The sequence below is a fragment of the Boleophthalmus pectinirostris genome, unplaced genomic scaffold, assembly GCF_026225935.1.
Source record: "Boleophthalmus pectinirostris isolate CB_2022bp ecotype Guang Dong unplaced genomic scaffold, ASM2622593v1 HiC_scaffold_18, whole genome shotgun sequence".
Lineage (NCBI taxonomy): Eukaryota > Metazoa > Chordata > Actinopteri > Gobiiformes > Gobiidae > Boleophthalmus > Boleophthalmus pectinirostris.
Window position 1 is genome coordinate 28,883,900 of NW_026571133.1, and position 20,238 is coordinate 28,904,137.

General features: G+C 39.2%; 1 protein-coding gene and 1 long non-coding RNA gene across 3 annotated transcripts; one reads left to right on the forward strand and one right to left on the reverse strand.

Moving 5' to 3' along the window:
* The first annotated feature begins 96 nt into the window (after positions 1-96).
* On the forward strand, positions 97-8,908 carry zdhhc8a (zinc finger DHHC-type palmitoyltransferase 8a). Its single transcript, XM_020925188.2, has 10 exons — positions 97-387; positions 4,340-4,461; positions 4,525-4,682; positions 4,932-5,104; positions 5,182-5,284; positions 6,414-6,505; positions 6,572-6,695; positions 6,869-6,983; positions 7,076-7,188; positions 7,337-8,908. Exons 1-10 carry the CDS (start codon positions 284-286, stop codon positions 8,534-8,536), a joined length of 2,304 nt encoding a protein of 767 aa, XP_020780847.1. The 5' UTR covers positions 97-283; the 3' UTR covers positions 8,537-8,908.
* A 3,341-nt stretch (positions 8,909-12,249) lies between these two features.
* On the reverse strand, positions 12,250-14,511 carry LOC110160432 (uncharacterized). 2 transcript variants are annotated; one of them, XR_008632203.1, is made up of 7 exons: positions 14,144-14,511; positions 13,946-14,039; positions 13,513-13,578; positions 13,088-13,144; positions 12,960-13,007; positions 12,832-12,866; positions 12,250-12,673 (listed from the first exon to the last, which is right to left on the reverse strand). It is a non-coding gene; the product is annotated as an uncharacterized LOC110160432 (long non-coding RNA). The 2 variants fall into 2 exon arrangements; XR_008632204.1 differs by having other exon boundaries at positions 13,946-14,065.
* Positions 14,512-20,238: the final 5,727 nt, after the last annotated feature.

Consider the following 20,238-nt stretch of genomic DNA (forward strand, 5'->3'; position numbering starts at 1 on the left):
CGCGCAGCTGCGCTAGACGCATGTCGGCCTGGTGATTGGGGCCGGTGTGGGGATCTAGGATGAATCGTGAGCAGCATCTGCCCTGCTGCTGCGGACACACTCGCGGCACAGCGGGGCACACAGCTGCTGGCGTCACCACCGAGCGACCTTCATTCCCAAATCTTAACATGGTTTTCATTTGCCTGCAGCTCAAAGACAAAACATGGCTCTGTCAAGGGCACTCTTCATTGAGCGAATACTAGTTTTTAACTGCTGGAGTCGCGCATGAGTGGCAGAGGACAACATGCCAACCAGTGGCGCAGACTCGCTCAAACCCAGCGCCTTCATCCCGGTGTGCACCGCTGCATGTCTCCTTTTTGGATCCACGTCTCTCTTCTTTGTCTTTACGTAAGTAGAAAATGATGAACAACATAAATTGCACCCTTTTCGCCGAGTAAATAATGGCTTCTTTTTTGTAAGTTCACCAAATTTTGACATTAACTTTGACATACCTTTTAATTCTAAACTGTCCGCTCAATTGTAAACTGACTATGATCCTACACTAGTGTGTCCTGTCTTGATTCGTGTTAGATACAGGGAAGCTCCCTTCTGTACACTTCTGACCTGATTGCCTCAATGGCCTGGCACGGTGCCCGGGGCACCCTGTGGTCACATACGCACAGATAAGGGGATAAGCCCCTTGTAATCAAAATGCATACAGTCTCACTGTCATTATTGCAGCTGGAATACACACCTGTCACTTTCAGAAAGTTATTTTACACTGACATCATTTCATTTTTCATAATGAATGATGTTAGTCACTTTGGACCTATTTATTAATATACAGTGAATCCACGTTTTAATAAGTGTTCTGCAGTGGACAAAATTTTATTCTGTATGGAGATCAGTGGGTACCCTAATTTAGGGTAAAGCTTACTTGTGGCCACAGTAGTCACATTAAACAAAGACTTGTACCTCATCAGCTCAGTGTTATTCTATTGAACTTTGACCTATGTAGCCATATCTGCCCTACTTTCTCTGTATTGTATAGCCAAGCATGTTTCCACTGGAAAATGACACCAGATTGGGAGTATGGGATTAAGATCCTCTGGATGGTGGGATGCGTGATGATCCCCATCTGGGAAATACTGAACAAAAACCTGATTCACTTGACAATATTGTCTTGACTGATTTTATCCTGTAATCTATCACTATTTTATACTGAATAGTATTATGAATATAAAATACTAATCTAGTCTACATTATAGTCCTCACAGTACATGGTTTGCAGTACATGGTTACCCCATGATTTAAAATACATCTATACAAACATGACAACATAATTATTAAATGTTTAAAGAAAATACATTATTTTATGTACAGTTGTCATTATAATACATATTCATTGAATATAATAGTACATCAAGGCATTTTATGTTTATCAAAAAGCGTGTTTTCTTCTTTGCTGTATTGTGCATCAAGAATAAAAACAGCATTATATTAAACATTATTTTCATTGCACATAGACTTTTAGGCTTGTCTTTAAGGGAAATTTAAAATACTCCGTTAGGGATAAAGTAAAATCAATGGCTGCTAATGTGATGGGCACAGAGGACATTACTTAATTGGGAGCTCAGTGCAAAACCAGCAGAACCAGGGCAGTGTGCATGATAAATAGGCTAACCATAAAGAAATGAATTAGCTTGTTATTGAACCTGTGGTAGAACTGGGATCAAACGACCTGTTAACCTAAAAACAAAACAGATTATTTCAAATTTTAGAAATCCCAGACAAACACATAGCACTACTTAACTTAACACAGTGTTTATTCTGCTACTAAGTTGCTTAACACATGTACTCTGGCCTTTTGTTTCTCTACCATTTCCTTTTTGTCCTCTGACCTTTATTGTTTCAATATTTAGAGGGAACGCCCAGACATTTTATTAACCTGCAGTCATAGTGCATCCTGATGTACAGTATAAGTTTGGCTGTTTTTGCGTTAGCTTTAAATTGAACAGATTTTTCCAAATAGATATTGCATACAAGAAAATACATATAGTTGGCATTATGTTCACTTTTGAGTGATCCATCTTACTGAGGTGATGTTGTATTGTAATACTGAATATGAATGTCCAAGATGGTAGTGTCATTGTACTGTGACACTTGACTTGTGTGCTCTGTCTTTGCTCTACTAACCCGCTATGGAGATGAGCGCTGGAAGCAGATTTCCCAGCATTTTACTGTTGAGTGTTGAGATTTAACACAGCTCCGCCCGGGCCTTTCATTATGAGGGACATCTCCTCTATCACTGAGGCATTCAGCAACACTGACGTATTCCCTTAACCAACTCTGTTGTAAATATAGAGATCTTTTGTGAATAAAGCTTCTTTTGACAATTAGTTAAACTATTGCAGATGAGACTGTTCAAATTAAGGATGCATATGATCATTTCAATTCTTTTAGTTGAAATTATGGTTGTACAACTAAGAAACTAACTGACCTACTAATGTAAGATTGATGAAGTCAGCAAATCCCCCCCCCCACACACACACACACACACACACACACACCACTTTTCTTTAACACACCCAGTGTTAAAGAACTTGTAGTGTTTCTCACCGTTTTATCAACACATTATTTATTTAATATAATCACAGCAAAAAGGTTTCGGGTTTTCCGCCTGGGCCTTTCTTTGTGGCGTTTGTATGTTTCTCTCTGTGTCTGGGTGGGTTTCCTCTGGGCACTCTGGTTTCCTTCATCAGCTCAAAATATGCACAATAGGTCAAAACCTCCAGCTAAGGTGGTCCTCAAGATCTAGGGATGACTCCTGTCAGGTTACTCTAGCAGGATTGAAGGATGGGTCAAATTCATAGGGACAATAAAATGTACCTTATTTCCTTAATTCCCACAATAAACCAAATAGGTAATTGTGAGGTGAAAATGTTGAACTGTTTCAGATTAGTGCCACAGGAAATTAGTTATAAACAACCCACACACTTGAAAAGTTTAGTGCTTATTGTAATTTATGAGCTGTAATAGTTTAAGCATGTCAAACATGACCATGTTCAAAAGGAACTTAGATACAAATCCTCAGGGTGGATCATGTTTTCTCCTTAATCTTTTTGTAAGGATCACAGAATTATCCTGAAGTCCATGGAAGAAATCTCATAATATTTCCATAATTTGTTCACACACTGTGATCTCATACTTATACATAGAAAAATGCCAGTTTAGTGGTGGAATGTTTAGGCTGGACTCTTAGTATCTAATGTGAAGATTCAATGAGCCCGGGACTGTCAGAAATAGTCTGTAATCCAGAGTTCATAATCCAGGGATTACTGGGTTTGCATCTGGCATGGCATCATCGGGGGTACCCCTCCCCCACCGGCTAAACCTAGTCAGGTTTGGGGATTGGAGCTCCACACACAAACTGAATGTCTCATAATGACAGTGACAGTAGTTTTGGCAAAAACTTTGGTCACATCAGGTAAAAGAAGTGTGCTTTGGCAACTGTATAAATGTATGTCTTTTTTATACATTTCAACAGTCTCACTACATGTAACCCATGTTTTACCATCTAGTGGACTATCGCCATACTGTTTATGTAGGTTACACATGTGGCTCAATCAAACACTGTTAATATAATCCAGGAAATCTTTTCCTTGCAGTCAGCACAACCTGATTAAACTGTCCCTCCTGAAAATCTGTGACAGTAAAACATTCTTTATTATCCACAGGAGTTTGATATGAAACTGTATGTTTATGCAGAAAGCATAGGTTCTTTATTCAAATATTATGCTTGAATACTGTGGTGAAATTACCTAAAAACACTTTGTGATGATTTTATAAGGATGTGTATCAATATTTCCCATGTGTTATTACACACTCCTATGAAATATAGAATTCTTCTCATTCCCGGCTCTCTGTTCATCTGCAATAACTAGTGTCACATTGTTGATGTTATTGCAAATGAGGCACTTTTTTTCTTTTGCATAACCAATTAATTGTGCTTAAATTCTGATGCCTGCTGTCAGTTGGGCAATGTAGCCTACTTAAGGCAGATATTTTTAAACCATCTTATGTGACCTCAGTCAGTTTCAGTGCCATTTGACCACTGATGTTTGATTTCTTATCATTTATTCTCATTTATTATTCTTTCACAACCTTGCTCAGTTAAGAGGGATGTCCAGTCTTACATAAATATGTTGTAGTTTGGCACCCTGTGGCCAAACCCCTTGTGTGACATACTAATCTTCAGCAGCAAACAATTACTTTTGAGAGAATTAAGGTTTTCTTATGAGGATAACTTTGCCATTTTAAGTCAGATAACATGTTGAAACATTTCTTTGCTTATGTCAAGATGTCCGTGGCTGGCAGTGACCATCTCTCCAGCTGTTCCACCATGCTGTGCTGTCATCTTCCTGTTTGTGCTGGCCAATTTCACCATGGCAACTTTCATGGATGCGGGTGTGCTTCCTATAGGTATGTGCTCAAATTGTATATTCTACCAAATTATATGTCGAAATATTATATGTAAATTTTCAGCAAACGAGGATGAAGACAAGGAGGAGGAGTTTCGTGCACCACTTTACAAAAATATGGATGTGAATGGAGTCCAGGTTCGGATGAAGTGGTGTGGCTCATGTCATTTCTATAGACCACCGCGATGCTCCCACTGCAGTGTTTGTGATCACTGTGTGGAGGTTAGTGTCCTAGTGCAGCACATATGATAAGATCTGTGTCAAGTCTCTCTCCTCACTTTTGACAATTCTGTCAAATAAAGCATACAGCTTGAAATATCAAAAACAAGGCAACGATTTTGAATTAGACCTAATGACTCTAATACTACAAAGATATAACATTGACCATAACATTGAAGATTTTGAACTAAACTATTCATGTTCCATTGCTGTGCTGATACCCAATCTATCATGTGTTGTTATTTTCCGCAGGACTTTGACCATCACTGTCCATGGGTGAACAACTGCATTGGGAGGAGGAATTACCGTTACTTCTTCTTGTTTCTCTTGTCACTGACACTTCATATGGTTGCTGTGTTGACTTTTGGTCTCATATACATCATGAACAACTCAGATGAGCTGTGGGAGCTGCACTGCACAGTCACGTATCCTTTGTGCCCTTTTTTTAAATTTCTCTACCTCATATCAAATTATTCTTAATTTTCCTTAGCAGGACTTACAGTTTGGTGGTGGTTAGTATATCAGGACTATTTCTTATTCCTGTGTTGGGACTCTCTGGGTTTCATTTGTACCTGGTTTCTAGAGGCCGCACCACCAATGAACAGGTTAGATTACGTTATTTCATCTTCACATTCCTCTTATGTAACATAGGAATTATGACATTGCCAAAATAACTGCCCTGTTTATGGGTTTCAGAGTGATAAAAATGTCACTGTTGCTATAGCAATTAAAGAATCAAAACGCAATATTCTACCATTTGAATAACCAGAAGTAAAGTTAAAGATTAAAGCTTAAGGTTAAGCTTAAAGGTTCTATATGATGTAAAAGTGACTCTTGTGATCTTTAAGTCATGTTATAATGTTGTTACCTCATCAAAAACTGTTGCCCTGCATTAATGGGGTGTGTACATCTCCCAAGATCAAAATGCTCTGTTCCATCTTGTGATGTTATGAAGCGGTAGTTTTCAGGTGAACAGCTCCTTGTACCTTTAGTTCAGTACATATTGGAAAATCCAGGTCTGAAAATATACAAATTATTCTAGTTAAGGTGTATGGAGTTTAAAAATACAGTACACAGGGTTTGTGTACTAAACATATGTGAATGAAACAAAACTCCACGTATGTGTTTTATGAGGAAACAATATAATAGACCAAAATGCATAATATGGTGCCTTTAAACTTTTGCTTATAAACAGGAAGCTCAAATGTATTCATAATTTTTTGAGAACCATGGCTACCCCAATTGTTTTATCAACTATGCTTGCATGAAATAAAATAACATTTAAAAGATAATTATAGGATAATTATAAATATAGTGATTTGTGGTCATGACTTTAAGTCATTGACATTTTCCTCATAGAAGTTTTTGATGAACAGAATTGTGTTGAATTTTATTTTATCATTCATCACTTTTAAATCTTGATTTTAACTCTCATCAATGTATATGAAACGCAGTCTCTAATAATAAAAAGTGTATTAGTCAAGAAACTGTTTTTGTACTTGAACAAACCTTTCTTAATGTTAAAGCAGTTAAACTAATTCAGCATTCCCAAATGTAAAACACAGATCAATAGTAGTCTGATTTTCAACTTGGATGACATGCTCTGCTCAGACAATTTGTGACCATGACATGTAGTTTGTGTATACTTGAGGATGACACTTTATGAATGTTTGTATAAATGTCTGCAGTGGATAAATGAAGATATATGTTTGTGAGGTATTTATCTCTCCCCAGGTAACAGGCAAGTTTCAAGGCGGAGTAAATCCTTTCACCAGAGGCTGTTGTAAAAATTTGGAGTATTTGGTTTGCAGCCCGATTTCTCCAAAGTAAGTGATAATAAACATTTCAGAATGCTTTGCAACACTTTTTGGTAACAGAATCATTTGTTTTAGATATACTGGAAGACCTTTTAAAAAAAACACAATTCAAGTTCAGCCACCATTCCTTCGACCAGAGATTGATCGGCAGTTACCTGTAAAACTCAAGGACAACGGGATACAAGATGTGCAGAAAAATGTATGGGCTATCGCCTTTCCTAAATCAATTCAGTTACAGTTCCCAGCGGCTGTTTTTGTCCACACTGCGTGCTTTAAGGGAAAAAAAAATCTTCCCAAATGATCATCATCAAAACATGTTAAGAGCATTCAGATGATCTCATGTCCCTGTGGTCTTGTTGTTTTTTCCACTAGTGTTCATCATCTGGAGCTGTTGAACTGTCAGACTTAAAACAATTGAAACCTCCACCTCCTCTCCCTCCCAAACCAGAGCATGGACTCCTCAAGAGCCATTTGGCAGCTTTAGACAGTATGGTTATATTTTTACATCAAAATGATGCATCTGTGTAAATATCCCACATTAGAACTGATTTACTACTTTAACATGCTGTCTGTTTTTAGAAATGGGACACCACACAAAATCCATCATTCCCGTGTCCATCCCCACTGTCCCACAACTGCGTCCAGTTTTGGAGGCCATTTCCAGAGGATCCTCACCCATCCCCCCAGAACAGGTAATTTAGGTCCTTACTTTACTTAAAATAAGCATTTGATGAATAAATGTCTTATGAACAGGCATATGTGTTGTATTGGTATACTGTTACTGTAGTTTTGATTTGATATGCAATATAAAATAATACAATATAAATGTATTTCTTGTAGTTGCTGAAGGCATCTGAGCAACAGACAAATGGACGAAGTCCTGAGAGGTCCCGAGAAAGTCCAGTGAAAGCTGCACAGCCAGGCTACATGACCACCTTATCTCAAAGCAGCCTGCACACCAGCACCATGCCAGGTTCACTACCTCTCAGCTCCCTGACTCTCAACTCACGCTCTCTCAATCTCAAACACAACAGTCGTCACGGCAACAAATCCCAGCTGCCGGGTTTTGACGCTCTGGGCTCAAACCCACAACCCGGTATTATGCCAACATCTAATATCTTCCCCAACCACAGCAGTCTCTCCTATGACAACCTCATGAGCTCCCCTGACCCACAGCCTCTGGCTCAGAGAGGCGGAGCCACTATCAGCTACCATCCACACTTCATGACCTTAGCCTCTGACGGGACCCTAGTGCAGAACTTCCCGCCCCCACATGCTTACAGCCCTGTCTTCATGGGGGTAGCCCGACAGTCGCCGCAGCCCAGAGACCCATCACCTTCTTTGCAGGCTCTCAGCTCCCGGGACCCCTCTCCTTCATTCCCAGGTTTTTTACAGAGAGACACTTCCCCTTCCTTTCCAGGTCTCATGGCGAGGGACCTAGTATCTCAGAGCATAACCACACGCGATGTCCCCCCTCCTTCTGCGGCCGCACGCTATGACAACTTTTCAAAAACAATCATGGCGTCTATTCATGAGAGGCGAGACATGGATGAGCGTGACAGGATGTTTCGGCTACATGGAAGACCTCAGCCTCTTATTGGTACAGAGATGGGAATTTATGACATTCCAAATAGAAGAAGTCTTCCACCAGAAAATATTAGGCACATAGGCTCTCGTGGGCCTACCCCTCCTGCTTATGGATCCAGGGAGTTCCTCATGAGCACAGGTATTTTGGGTTATGGCATCAGGAGCTCACCACTCTCCAGTTCTTCCACTTCGTCTTTGACCCGTGGTCCTAGAACATCCACATCTCCCCTTCAGAGCAGCAGTAGTAGCAGCCTACAAACCAAAGGCAGGACATCGTCTCCACTGTTTGGTCCGGCTGACAGACAGACTCAGCCCCTGCCCACCTCCACAGCCACACTCCCCCGCATGCCTCCGCTCTCCTCTGCCCCGTCCTATGCTACATATGCCACAGCTAAACGCTCCTCGCTCACATATGCCACTGAGCAGAAGGACTCTTCTGGAACCCTCAAATGAAACTGATCCATGTCTGTGGTGTGAATGAATCATCTATGCAGTGTTAATCTCAGTCCTCACAGCTTCCTAATACTTTCTTAATAAGTGGACATTTGGGGTTTACATATGTAGGAGTGCGACAAGCAAACTAATAATAAAAAAAAAAAAAAAAGACTTTACAATACTCATGCACATATGGGTGATTCTCAGGATCAACATGTCTCCCCGTTCAGAGGGGAGCTATTCACACAAACCGTTTGTATTTGTTTTGTACTTTTGTGATATTGTAATACTTTACATGACCACATTATTTACTTTGTCTTGCCTCTGAAAAACCCTGTTGAAGAATTTTGTAGTAGTTTATATGAATAATAAAATCATTTTGTAATTTTACGTTGTATTATCCTTTATCAATGTTGAGCAAAGTCACAACATTATCAACAATACTCATTTTTGTCATTATCATGTGTCTGCTGTAATTTTACAGCCCGCATTTACATTGTATTTTATTTATAAGACCACTATTTCTTAGTCCCTTTTGTTTCCCATTCTTTGTAAATGACGCCCTCTAGTGAGTATGCCGTAGTTCTTGTCAAGGATGCTATACAATAACATAAACACTAAGGGCTATTTGTCGTCTTGCACTTGCATGTGTACTTTACAAGTGTGTTTTATTTTACTAGGTTTGCTTCTAAGAATATAATACATAAACTATAATAATATAATACATAGCTCTTACTGGCCTTCCTTTAACCAGTCTCTTCCCTCATCAATCTATCTTTGACTCATTTCTAGCAAAAGAAACTTGATTGCCTTAAACCAAGAAAGACAATCCCACACATTTGTCAAGATAATAAATGACAAAAACTAGACATGTAGGCTGAACTTTTTGAGATGAGTTACTGTTGTACTTTCGCTTTGAGAAAAAGAGAACAAGTGGTAAGCTGGGTAGACCGGGATCACATAAATCTTGCAGAGATTAACTGCATTGCTCAATAAGAGACAGGGTTCATATTAGCTTACTGGGGTGTAAAAAGTTAAGAATGAGACAACAAAAGCTTGGAGGGAAAAAGGTCTTGATTTGATTTGCTGAAGTGCCACAGAGCAACAAGCTGAATGTAAACAACACACTTGACAGCTTTACAAAGTGGTATTCCCTGTCAACAGAAGTGTCACACCAAATAGCAGATCACGCTAGTTGCTTGTCAGCTTTGAAGACAACAGCACCCAATTCATCCGAGAAACATTCAAAAGTGTCTGACCTAAAACAACAAATGAACAAGGACGAGAAAGAGAAGCAATTGATACACTTATTTACTGCTCAAGTGACTGAGAATGCCTTTCAAGACCCTATGCTCATCTACTCAGTCTGTACCAAACAGAAAGAAATAGGCCTAGAAATGCTCCTACAGACAAGAGAATAAAATCACAACATCTCAGCTCTTGACACACATGACATTTGCCCATGGTGGATTATTTTTAACAGTCTCAAACAACATGTATTAAATGTCAAAGATGTACAGTTCTTTCGCAAAGTCTAAAACTAAATTTTTCAAGATGCATAGGTGAAGTAGCAGATATCAGATTAGAATCCAAACTCTGCAATCATTGTCTTAATATATACCGTATATGCACATAGTTCTAAGTGTTTCGTCCATCTCTGTTGTCCTTGTGTGCTAACTGCCACTTTCTAATAACAAATTAACAAGGCATAAGGCTCAACAAAGGCGACATCATATTCAGGTGTTTTTCTTCTGCATTGTTGCCTGTTGCCATGGTTTTCCAACGATTCCCTCCAAAAAAAACAAAAAAAAAAAAAAAAAAAAAACAACAACATTTATATCATTGAGTGTTTTAATCCAATACCTTAAAGGGCTTGATTTGACGTAAACCTGATTTATCACTTTCATGTCTTCATGAAGATGTTATTGCATTTAGAGTGTTGTAATTGACTTGAATTGAATATGATTTTAACTTTTTATCTCATTGGAGTCATGCAGGTACCCCCCCATCAGAAAGTTACACGGTGCTTCTGTTTCTCTGTAGAATATGGTACAGTATCCATGGATACTTCTCACAATAAAGCGATACCAATACTTTGTGGTAACCATGGATACTGCAAGTGCCTGACCTGTAATCTACTGAAAAAAGTAGTTTTACCTTGTTCGGGTAACCATGGGCCATGTAACCATGTAAGACAGAGTGAAGTAGGGCTAATGGAGAATGCTTTTTTTGTTTGTTTGTTGTTGTTGTTTTTTTTTTATATCACAACACATCAGATGTTTGTTGTAGGTTAACATGGTGAGTTCTTTAGTAACTATTATAATTAATCAGGCTCTGTATTTATGAATTTAAATTTGGGATATTTCATAGCAAAGTACAATGTATTCATTAAGTAAAACTATCACTTGCCCCCCATGTGAGAGTATGACATAATCACATTCATGAATCTGAAAACTGCCATTAGGGCTTTAACACAGTCTGTGTTTAGAATATACTGTCATTATACTTGTAAAAATACAAGTTTATTCCTCTAGTAATGCAAAATTTAAACTTCTTTGGGTGAAACCATACACTCTATAAAAACATAGATACAGTCTTTGAGTAAACCATGCTGCTTTGTATCTCTACACATCATCATATTACTGTGCGTATTTTTCTTAAATTTGCTGGAGACCTTGTAAGAGTCCTTCTGTTACAGCCTATGTTTGCGCATCATTAATCTTCCTCTCTCGCTCCCCCGTGTCTGTGTCGTGCTTTGGGGGGGTCTCTCGGCGTCTTCCTCCGGCCTCATTGATATGCCTGATCATTGGAGCCATCGCTGAACTGGCTGATTGTCATTTTCAGCTGCAGCGCCACTGATGCATGCCACTTCCTCCCGGGGATCCGCCGCCGTCGTGTGATTAAGCGCTCACTGCGCTCACACTTGACACGGAGGCGCTGGATTAACGATGGACTGGCTTGTTGCGTTCCACCGAGGGGGACACTTTACAATATTTACATTATTTATGAAATCACTGTGAAGGGACATATATATCAGGATACGGTGGATGCTTTATGACACAGTTGTGTCGGTGGAGCATGCCAGTGGAGCGGAGAGGTCCTCTTTAAAGGGGTCACATGTTTAGGACTGTTTACTTTTGAACAATATCATATCATTATTTTTACAGTTGTTCAATGTAAACCTGAGTATTAATCTAAAACACCATAATAGGACAATTTACTTAAAATTGAGTGCAAAACTTGTAAACTGATAGGCCTCCCACATAGCAAAAAAAATCCGCGGCGGATCCGCAGAACGGATCCCAACGGATCCGTCGCGCGGATCCGCAGCGGTTCAGCTGCGCCTCCGCCGCGGATCCGTCAAAATAAGCCCGGATCCGCGGCGAAGGCGCGGCTGATCCGCTGCGTATCTCGCGGATTCGCCCGGGACCCGTTTTGGATCCGCTTTCAGAACCGGGTTATCTGCCCCGGATCTGCCGCGGATCTGCCGCGGATCTGTTTACTGTGTCGTTAGGAGCCTAAATATGGTTATATATTTAATACTGATCCACTTCCTACTGACCTAAATACACACCAGCAGCATTTGCATTGTAATTGTACATAAAACTTTTACAGCAAGTATTAAAACTAGGATATAAAGGCTTAAATTTAAAAACAAAAAAAAATTTTTTACATTGTAAACAATGTTTATTTAAATCATTAATTAGAAATCTTAGGACATGAATAATTATTACTAATGGTATAGGACTTATATACCCTTTGAGTTAACCAATGCTTCATTCTTAATATGAAAATGACAATTTACAGTTTTTACTAAAAATAGTTCAAGTTAAGCAAAGTTTTTTGGTTTTTTTTTAATAGCAAAAAAACAAATATTAGCTATATGGGTAAAACCCTGGACAGATGAGACTGAGTGTAGCCATACCATACTGTTCAAACTACAACTTAACTTGTGTTTCCCACCACAGTACAATTAGACGGATGGTTGTTCTTATAGAGTGTGCAGTGTGGGAGCTTCAGAGCCTCTGTCTTTAGCTTCAGTCTGAGGCAGAGGTTTTGAGGCAGAGGTGTAGTGAGTCTGGCTCCTCTTCAGTCCTACTGGTGAAGATCCAGTCTGTCAGTGTCCAGGACTGGGCTTCCCCTTTCTCACAGCATCTGAAATGACACCAGTGTGTATTAAACACCCCATTACACCTCTTATTCTTGTAAGGAGTTAGAGTTCAGGTTTGTGAAGAACATTGTAAGTCATGACAGTGGCTGTGTGATTTGAACATGAAAGGTAAACACTTGATTGGAGAGATCTATGCACTTACAGAGGGTCAGTCTTTAAACTCCACCACAGCATGTTCTGAAAGAAACAATAAGCACAACAACAGTGATTATAATGTACGCATGTTTAGTTATGAAAGTTAATAAAAGTAGGTTAATACAGTAAACTTACAGAGGGTCTGTCTCTACATTTTCGGAACTTGGCCCAGCAGAGGGAGTTCTGTAATACATCAAATAAGAGTTTGGATATCAGTTTGGATCATTTCAGACCTCAGTGTTTAATACAAAAGCAGTATTTACCTCCAGAGGATCTATATCATGCTGTTATGTCCATCTTCTTATTAACCATAGTATATTCTGAAACAGAGATGAAAAACATGATTTAACTCATAGGAAATACTTTAGCGCAGTAAAACTGAACTCTTTTGTTTTAGTATAAGCCTGAGTATGAGATTGAGACATATTTCACTGCTGTTAATATACAATACTCTACTACATTTGCTTTTACCACAACATTTAAAATATAATAATCAATTTATGATGGTGGTCATAGTCAATATCAGTGTAGTTTAGATGTGACACATTAGTATTCATGTCAACATGTCAGACCTTTCACTGAAAGCCTAAAGCACCATCTCAAGTCCCATAACAGAAAGTTAGAGACAAAGTCAGATCTGGCTCTAAACTAAATCTTCACTGTCACAGAAACCATGAAAAGTACTTACTTCTGATCAGCGTGCCGGGCTCCTGATGGGGACACTCAGCAGAAGGACAGGGGCTCCTGATGTCATCTGGGGAAAAACAACATAAGTTTTGGTTGGTTATCTAACGTTAGCTGTTGTTAAAAGTTGTGCTTTTTATTACGTTACGTTATTGTATTAAGGCACTGACATGACTGCACTTTAGTCTCAACTCAACAGTCAACACTCTAGTCTACACAAATAATAATTATCTCTGGTTAAAAACACAACCAGATCAGACACCGGTATCACCGTCGCTCCACAGCCGAAGGGAGAGCGCCGAGAGCGGCATCCAGCCAGAACCGAACCCGTTAGACACGACCAATGATCACGGAGCAGAATTACAATTCTGTGATCGTAAAAATATACAAGAATATAAGTAGCTTTATATAAAAATAGTATTTAGACTGGGATCTACCTCAAGAGATGGAGTTATCCTGACTCCTGACTTCACATCGTCTTTATCACGTTAGCTGCTACTGTCGCTAACTTTCCTACTGCACTCGTCAAAACTGATAAAACACACACAGTCACAGATCTACAGACATCACAATATAACGTTAACGTTATGTACATTCATGATGACTAATACAATTAACTTTTAATAATTACTTACAGTTAAATCCGCGGACAACAGGTGGGTGCTGCTTCTTTCCACTCAGGTCCCGATAACGGCTGATGAGTCAGTGGCGCGTCCGCGCAGCGAAACCGAACCGGTTTAGCCGCGGATCCGCGCATTGATAGTACAAATCATTGTGTCAAAAACAAAGTGTTGTGTTAAAAGTACGTTCACAGTGCGCATCTAAGATGATTTAACCGCAGATTCTCTCTGTAACAGCAGGCCATCCAAGGGTTAGGGTTAGCAACAATCAGAAAGTGAATACGGAACAAATACGCAGCGGATCCGCAAAGCGGACGGACTGTGGGGCGGATTTGGCGGACCGAAAGCGGATCCGCTGCGGATCCTGATGCTAGTAGGGCTGTCTCTTCATAGTTCAGTTCCACAGTACTATGGAGATCAGTAGCGACTGCCCAGTTCAATTCAGGAACTTTAAAACTTTACTTTAAAAAAAATACAAATAAATAAATAGATAAATAAAAGTTTAAAGACATCGCGGAGACTAGGCCTACGTGGTAACTAATATCCATAACGCAGCTGTTTTGAATCCAAAAAGGCCGATTAAAAAGCGCAAGATTCTGTAAACTGTTTTAAGAACTTTGTGTTAATAAAGTTTCAGAGACAGACTCTAAATCAAATTATAGGTCTTGTGGTCATTAGTTTTCACACATAGGACCTAGCTGGTTAGCTCCATAGATTGTCTATGGTTAGCCCTGAGCAAACTTTTGTAGCGGACCAAGTTTCAGTGACAGAGTAGTAGACCAGGAATCTTTGAGAAGAGGGACAAACCTGTCCCCTCCATTTATTGAGTGAGAACAGGTCCAAAAGACCGGGAACCAGTCCACTTTATAACATGATATTGGGCCAAGAGGCATGATCCATGCGCACAAACGCCACAGCCAATTCTATGACACTTTCAGACTTTTACTATATATATTTTTTCCCCCCCGGAAAGTCTATAAGAAAAATGTAACTGGGGGGGCGAGGAGTCACTGTTAAGCTTCGTAGCATACAAAATATTTAAATTTCCTACATATTAATGTCTGGAAAATGGCTGCGCACTGTTTTGAACCCTATGACTCAGAGTCTTTTCCTGGTTTGGGCTCAGTTTAAGCCCTGTTGTAGATTTGTTTTTGTTCCGTCGTGGTCTACCTTTGGTTTAAATTTGGTTTAGTCCCAGTTTGATCCAAAGTTTGATGTGGCGATTGTGAGCGTAAGAGTGAACACACCCCTAGTCTTTCAAATAATCACCATGAAGTACAGTGATGTGGGTATGGATTTGCCTGAGCAGCCAATCCCTTCTACTTTCTACTTGAATTATCAAAGTATGTGGTTATTGATAGCCAGGTAAGGCAGGAACAGGGGAAGGAGGAAAAAGAAATTTTATGAGCATTCAAGCATCCAGTGACAATACAGAATTACTCAAACATGTATATGAATCAAAATACAAAACATTGTAGGTTAAAAGCTTGGTTGATTTCTCACAATATGTCTTTTTAAGCTTGATTTTCATCCTATTTTTATTTTAACCATGCAACATTATCCCCCAGCTTGTGTATTGGGGAAATATGAAAGTGAAAAGCCTGACCTTTCTCATGTTAAGTCCAAATGTTGACCTTTGCTGGTATTTTCACAATGATTATATGCACAGAGTGTTATCTGAAATACCTGTGAGGGATTCTGCTGCATTCTGTTGCTGATGTGAAACCTGTTTTTTGTGATGATGTGTTGACTGTTAGATGAAATTAGCTTCTGTTTTGGTGAGCCAGAGCAGAACAGAGCAGGGGTGATTATGGGAGTAATACAAGCAGCCCTGCTAAACACCATAGGCAAAAACATGAGAAAAGCCCCACTGAGCGGCTCCGGCAGTGTGGGCATTTTGTGGGTCTGTGCTGCAGCTATTCAAAGTGCCTCCCTCAGTGTGCGATCTATAGACTGATTATAGTTGATGGTAAACTAATGTGTGCGTGTAATGAGATTTGATAATTATGTTACACCCTTGATAATGATACGAATGAACAGACACTTGTGAAGTACTTTGCTTTCTTGACCCTGTATTAAAGTCTAAAATGACCTATAAAATTGTTGCACATTCACATTGTATTTTGGAGTGATTTTGGGGTTGTTTCTTTGTTTGATGCCTGTGTGCATGTGTGTGGGCGGGTATTTGAATTCATGAGGACCTGTTTTCTGTATGGGGACAAAAATCAGATCCCCAGAAGGTAAATGCTTTATTATTTATGAGGTATACTGTGCTGTTTTCTGATCTATGTTATACTGTTGTTTCCTCATCAAAAACATATTCGGAGTTGTGTTATGTTTCATTCACATATGCATGTTTAAGACACAAACCCTGCATATGTAAGCTGAGTTCTCTCAAACAGAAAATACTCCGTTCCACCTTGTGATGTCATGTGGTATTACAGGAAGTGATCTACTGTGTTTCTAAACTCCAAACACCTTCACTAGATTCATATGGATTATTTCAGCCCTGGAATTGCCCATTTCCGCTGAACAAAAGGTAATTATTAACTTGAAAACTACCACTTCATGACAGAGCATTTTGAGCTTTGGAGATGTCGACAAAAAGTTACTCAAACGTGTGAATGAAACAAAATATAACTACAGGTATGTTTTTGAGGGGCTAACAATATTATAACAGAACTTAATACTCACGAGAATCTATTTTGCATAATATAATTCATATTTGTGTTAAGGTTAGGGTTAAGGTTTGACTTGGTTTCCAGTAAATGAATTCAAGTCCATGTATTGTCCCCATAACACATGTACACTAAATAGGTTTACCCACAGTGCTCTGAGTCCAAAGCTTCATAAATTCATGCCTTTTTCTCTTGACATAACTTGTCTTTTAAAATGCTTTCAATGCACTGTCACTCTCAACAACAACAACAACACGCACACATACACACACATGTCCTTGGTGGCCTCAGCAAAGAAGATGTGCTGTGTTTTTTATATAAATTATTTTCTCCTCACTTTATTAGATAGTAAACAGGAAGAAATGCTAAGAAATATGTAGGCGAGGGTGATAACATTCAAAAGTCCCCTCTGGCACGCAATGATGCAGTCGCATGAATACAAAGTGCGCATATTCACCTTGGAGCGCAAAAACTTTCCAACTTGCTGATTTCACAAAGAAAATGTTCAATTATGTGAGTCTATGTTATACATGTGAGTGCTTGGAATTGCTTTTTGGCCTTTGACATTAGCACTACTGATATACATGGCAAGCGTGTTCTTCAGAAGATATACCTAAGAGCTGCAATGATTAATCAGAATATTTCAACCATTGAAATAATCAGAAAACTATATTTTGATAACCATTAATATTATTTGGACTATACACAATATGCCACAAAATGCCACAATAAATGCCTCAATTCTGATTATGCTTTATGCTTTATTAGTAAACATTCTCCACCTAACCCAAACTTTCAATCACCATATTTAAACTTTTATTTGGTTAAGTAGCCTGGGTTTAATGTAATGTCAAGTATTCTCTGTGTGAACTCTAAAATTAAAATGGTAAAATACAAATACATTAAATCAATTCTGGATGACTGGCTGTACCTTCCATCTAACATGACAGTAACGAACTGCTCCACCAAAGCATGGTTCAGTGTCCCTGATACTGTAAGGTCATAGTTTGGGACAAAAACTCAAGTGTAATGTGGTAGTTGAGGACTGGAGGCTCCACTTAGCAGGATGGACTGCATAATGAATGTAGTGCAGGGTCAGTGCTCCATGCTAATGTCCCACAGTTAAAGGCAGTTCAGTGAGAATGACAGAGGCGCGAGTCCACAGACACTGACAGAAGTGAGGACGGCAGGTGCATACAGAGCAGAGCAGACACAATCAGACACTTCTCTGTGTGCTTCCTGTTTGACTTAGACACATACTACAAGGAAATCGCCTCTCCTCTAGGTTTCAATTGCCTGTTTCAATGAGGTGTGAGTTGTTATTTGAATGTGCAAAAAAGTAAAAACACTGTTATTTCCAAAAAATAATGTCTATTTTAGTGAAATTGATTTTACACGAGAAATGGCAAATAAATAAAAATGGAGAATCCCATCTACATTATGGTGGTTAAAAAGCTCTCAATATTTGTACTTTTTCCTCTGTTCAACACCCACACTGAGGGGGGCAAATAACAAGAGGGAGAGAGAACAGCCCTGGTGTGATCCAGGCAGTGCCGGCACTAGCTCTTTGGCGCTCTAGGCAAGACTTCTTTTGCCAAGACCTTTGTAGGCATTAGTCCAGTAACTTAGGGTGGCTGAATAGAATTCTGTATTCATTTGTTTGAAAGCAGGGGTCTGGGGTTTGTCGGGTAATTTGCACTATTAAATCTACAGATGTATTATTTCTTCCCCCATTATGCTTGTTTCTCTATGAATATGAGACAGAATGTGAATCAGGAACCCAATCTATGCAACTTTTTGGCTGCTCTGACAGAGTTTTAATGTCCATAATCTCCCTGTAGGGAAACTTGACTCTTGCATTAATCCATCCTTCAAACAGTGCCACAAGGCACCCTGACAGAGCAGTGGGCAAATACAGTTCAGGACCTAAGCACCCATCTTTTGAGCCAAGGTTACCTGTCTAGAATATTAGCCTACTGCATGTTTTGGGTCAATGGAGTACCCAAAGGAAACCATTCAGAGTGGAGAATGTGGAAACTGCACACAGCTCCATGACACAAATCAAACTCAGGACCTTCTTGTTGGTCTTGTCGTTATCTACACTTGTTATTAAGTATATTTGACAAAGCAATACATGTGGCTTTGACCCAGAACTCACTGAAGGCAGACTGCACATCTTTTGTTTATTTGTTATTGCACCATTTTATTGGATCCACTGTCTGATAGATGGAGCTAATGCGTTGCAAACATTTGTATATAGTATTTAAATTTGCATTTATATGCACTTACATCCTTTAAATTATTCTCAAAGGATTAGACCTGCAGAAAATTCCAATAAATCCTGATCTTGTAGCTTATGCCTAATTCATTGGAATGTAAAAAGTGCTCATCCATCACATTTGACATCTGCAGCCCAGTGTGGGCTCATGGGAGTCTTGTTTGTTCAGAGTGCAAAGTTTTGTGGAAGGAAACTTGATATTAAATGTGCTATTAATATGACTTAAAATAGACATGGCATCTAAATGTAGAGAATGTGTACAGTTTGATGGAGTCATTCCCATCACAGAAAGATGAAATAATGTTCGTAAAGATCGGTATTAAAACATGCAGGGTCAGTTTTAAGCATCCGTTTTAGTTTGTAGGACAAAAGCAGGTGTGCAGATGATGAGAAACTATAAAGTGACTTACATAGAGGAGGTGTGACAGTGCAGGTGGCAGCATTGCATTGTGGGAGCAGAGGAAGTGGAGCAGGACGCAGGAACAGCTGGGCCGGAGCGGGGCAGGCACAAGCCTCATGGCACAAGCCGGGGATAATGTGATGTCAACACAGCAGCCTCCTCTGGATCACAGTGTTGACATAAAGGCTGGGACATGCACAGCAAATGGAATGAGCAGACATCCACATGGGCTAAAGAGAGCAGTGACAAACACAAACACTGTGTGGAGACATGTTTCTCAAAACTGTGCAGCTAATAGGATTGAGAGTGTGAGGGTAATCAAAAACAGAGCTTGTTTTCCATGACTGAGACATATTTTAACTGTAACTTAACATAATAACATATATACATTTTACTGTGATAAGGTTGTCCAAATAAAGTCATAATTGTTTTTATTTATTTATTTTTAAGCATTATGATTTCTTTCTTATTTTAAGTCACTCATAAAGGCTTTGAATTTAACATGTTTCTGCAATATGACAAAGCGAAATACTGATACAAAACATGATACGGCATTAGATTCTTTCCAGTATTTATTTCAGCCTTTTCTGAGTACCTTTGCAAAAGCTCTTTCCAAATGCTACACTGCAGATGGCTTCAGTGACCCAGCACTATTAAAACACTTACTGTTGGTATTTTAATGGAACCCATATTTTTCAGGAGGAGAGATAAAACAGTGGGTTAGCAACAGGTACTTGTAATAATTTTTGAAACA

Coding starts and splice junctions, on each gene's coding strand:
- zdhhc8a (XM_020925188.2), top strand. CDS start 284: ATGCCAACCAGTGGCGCAGACTCGCTCAAACCCAGCGCCTTCATCCCG. Junction 4,462..4,524: donor TGCGGGTGTGCTTCCTATAG/GTATGTGCTCAA, acceptor GTAAATTTTCAG/CAAACGAGGATGAAGACAAG. Junction 6,984..7,075: donor CCATTTGGCAGCTTTAGACA/GTATGGTTATAT, acceptor GTCTGTTTTTAG/AAATGGGACACCACACAAAA.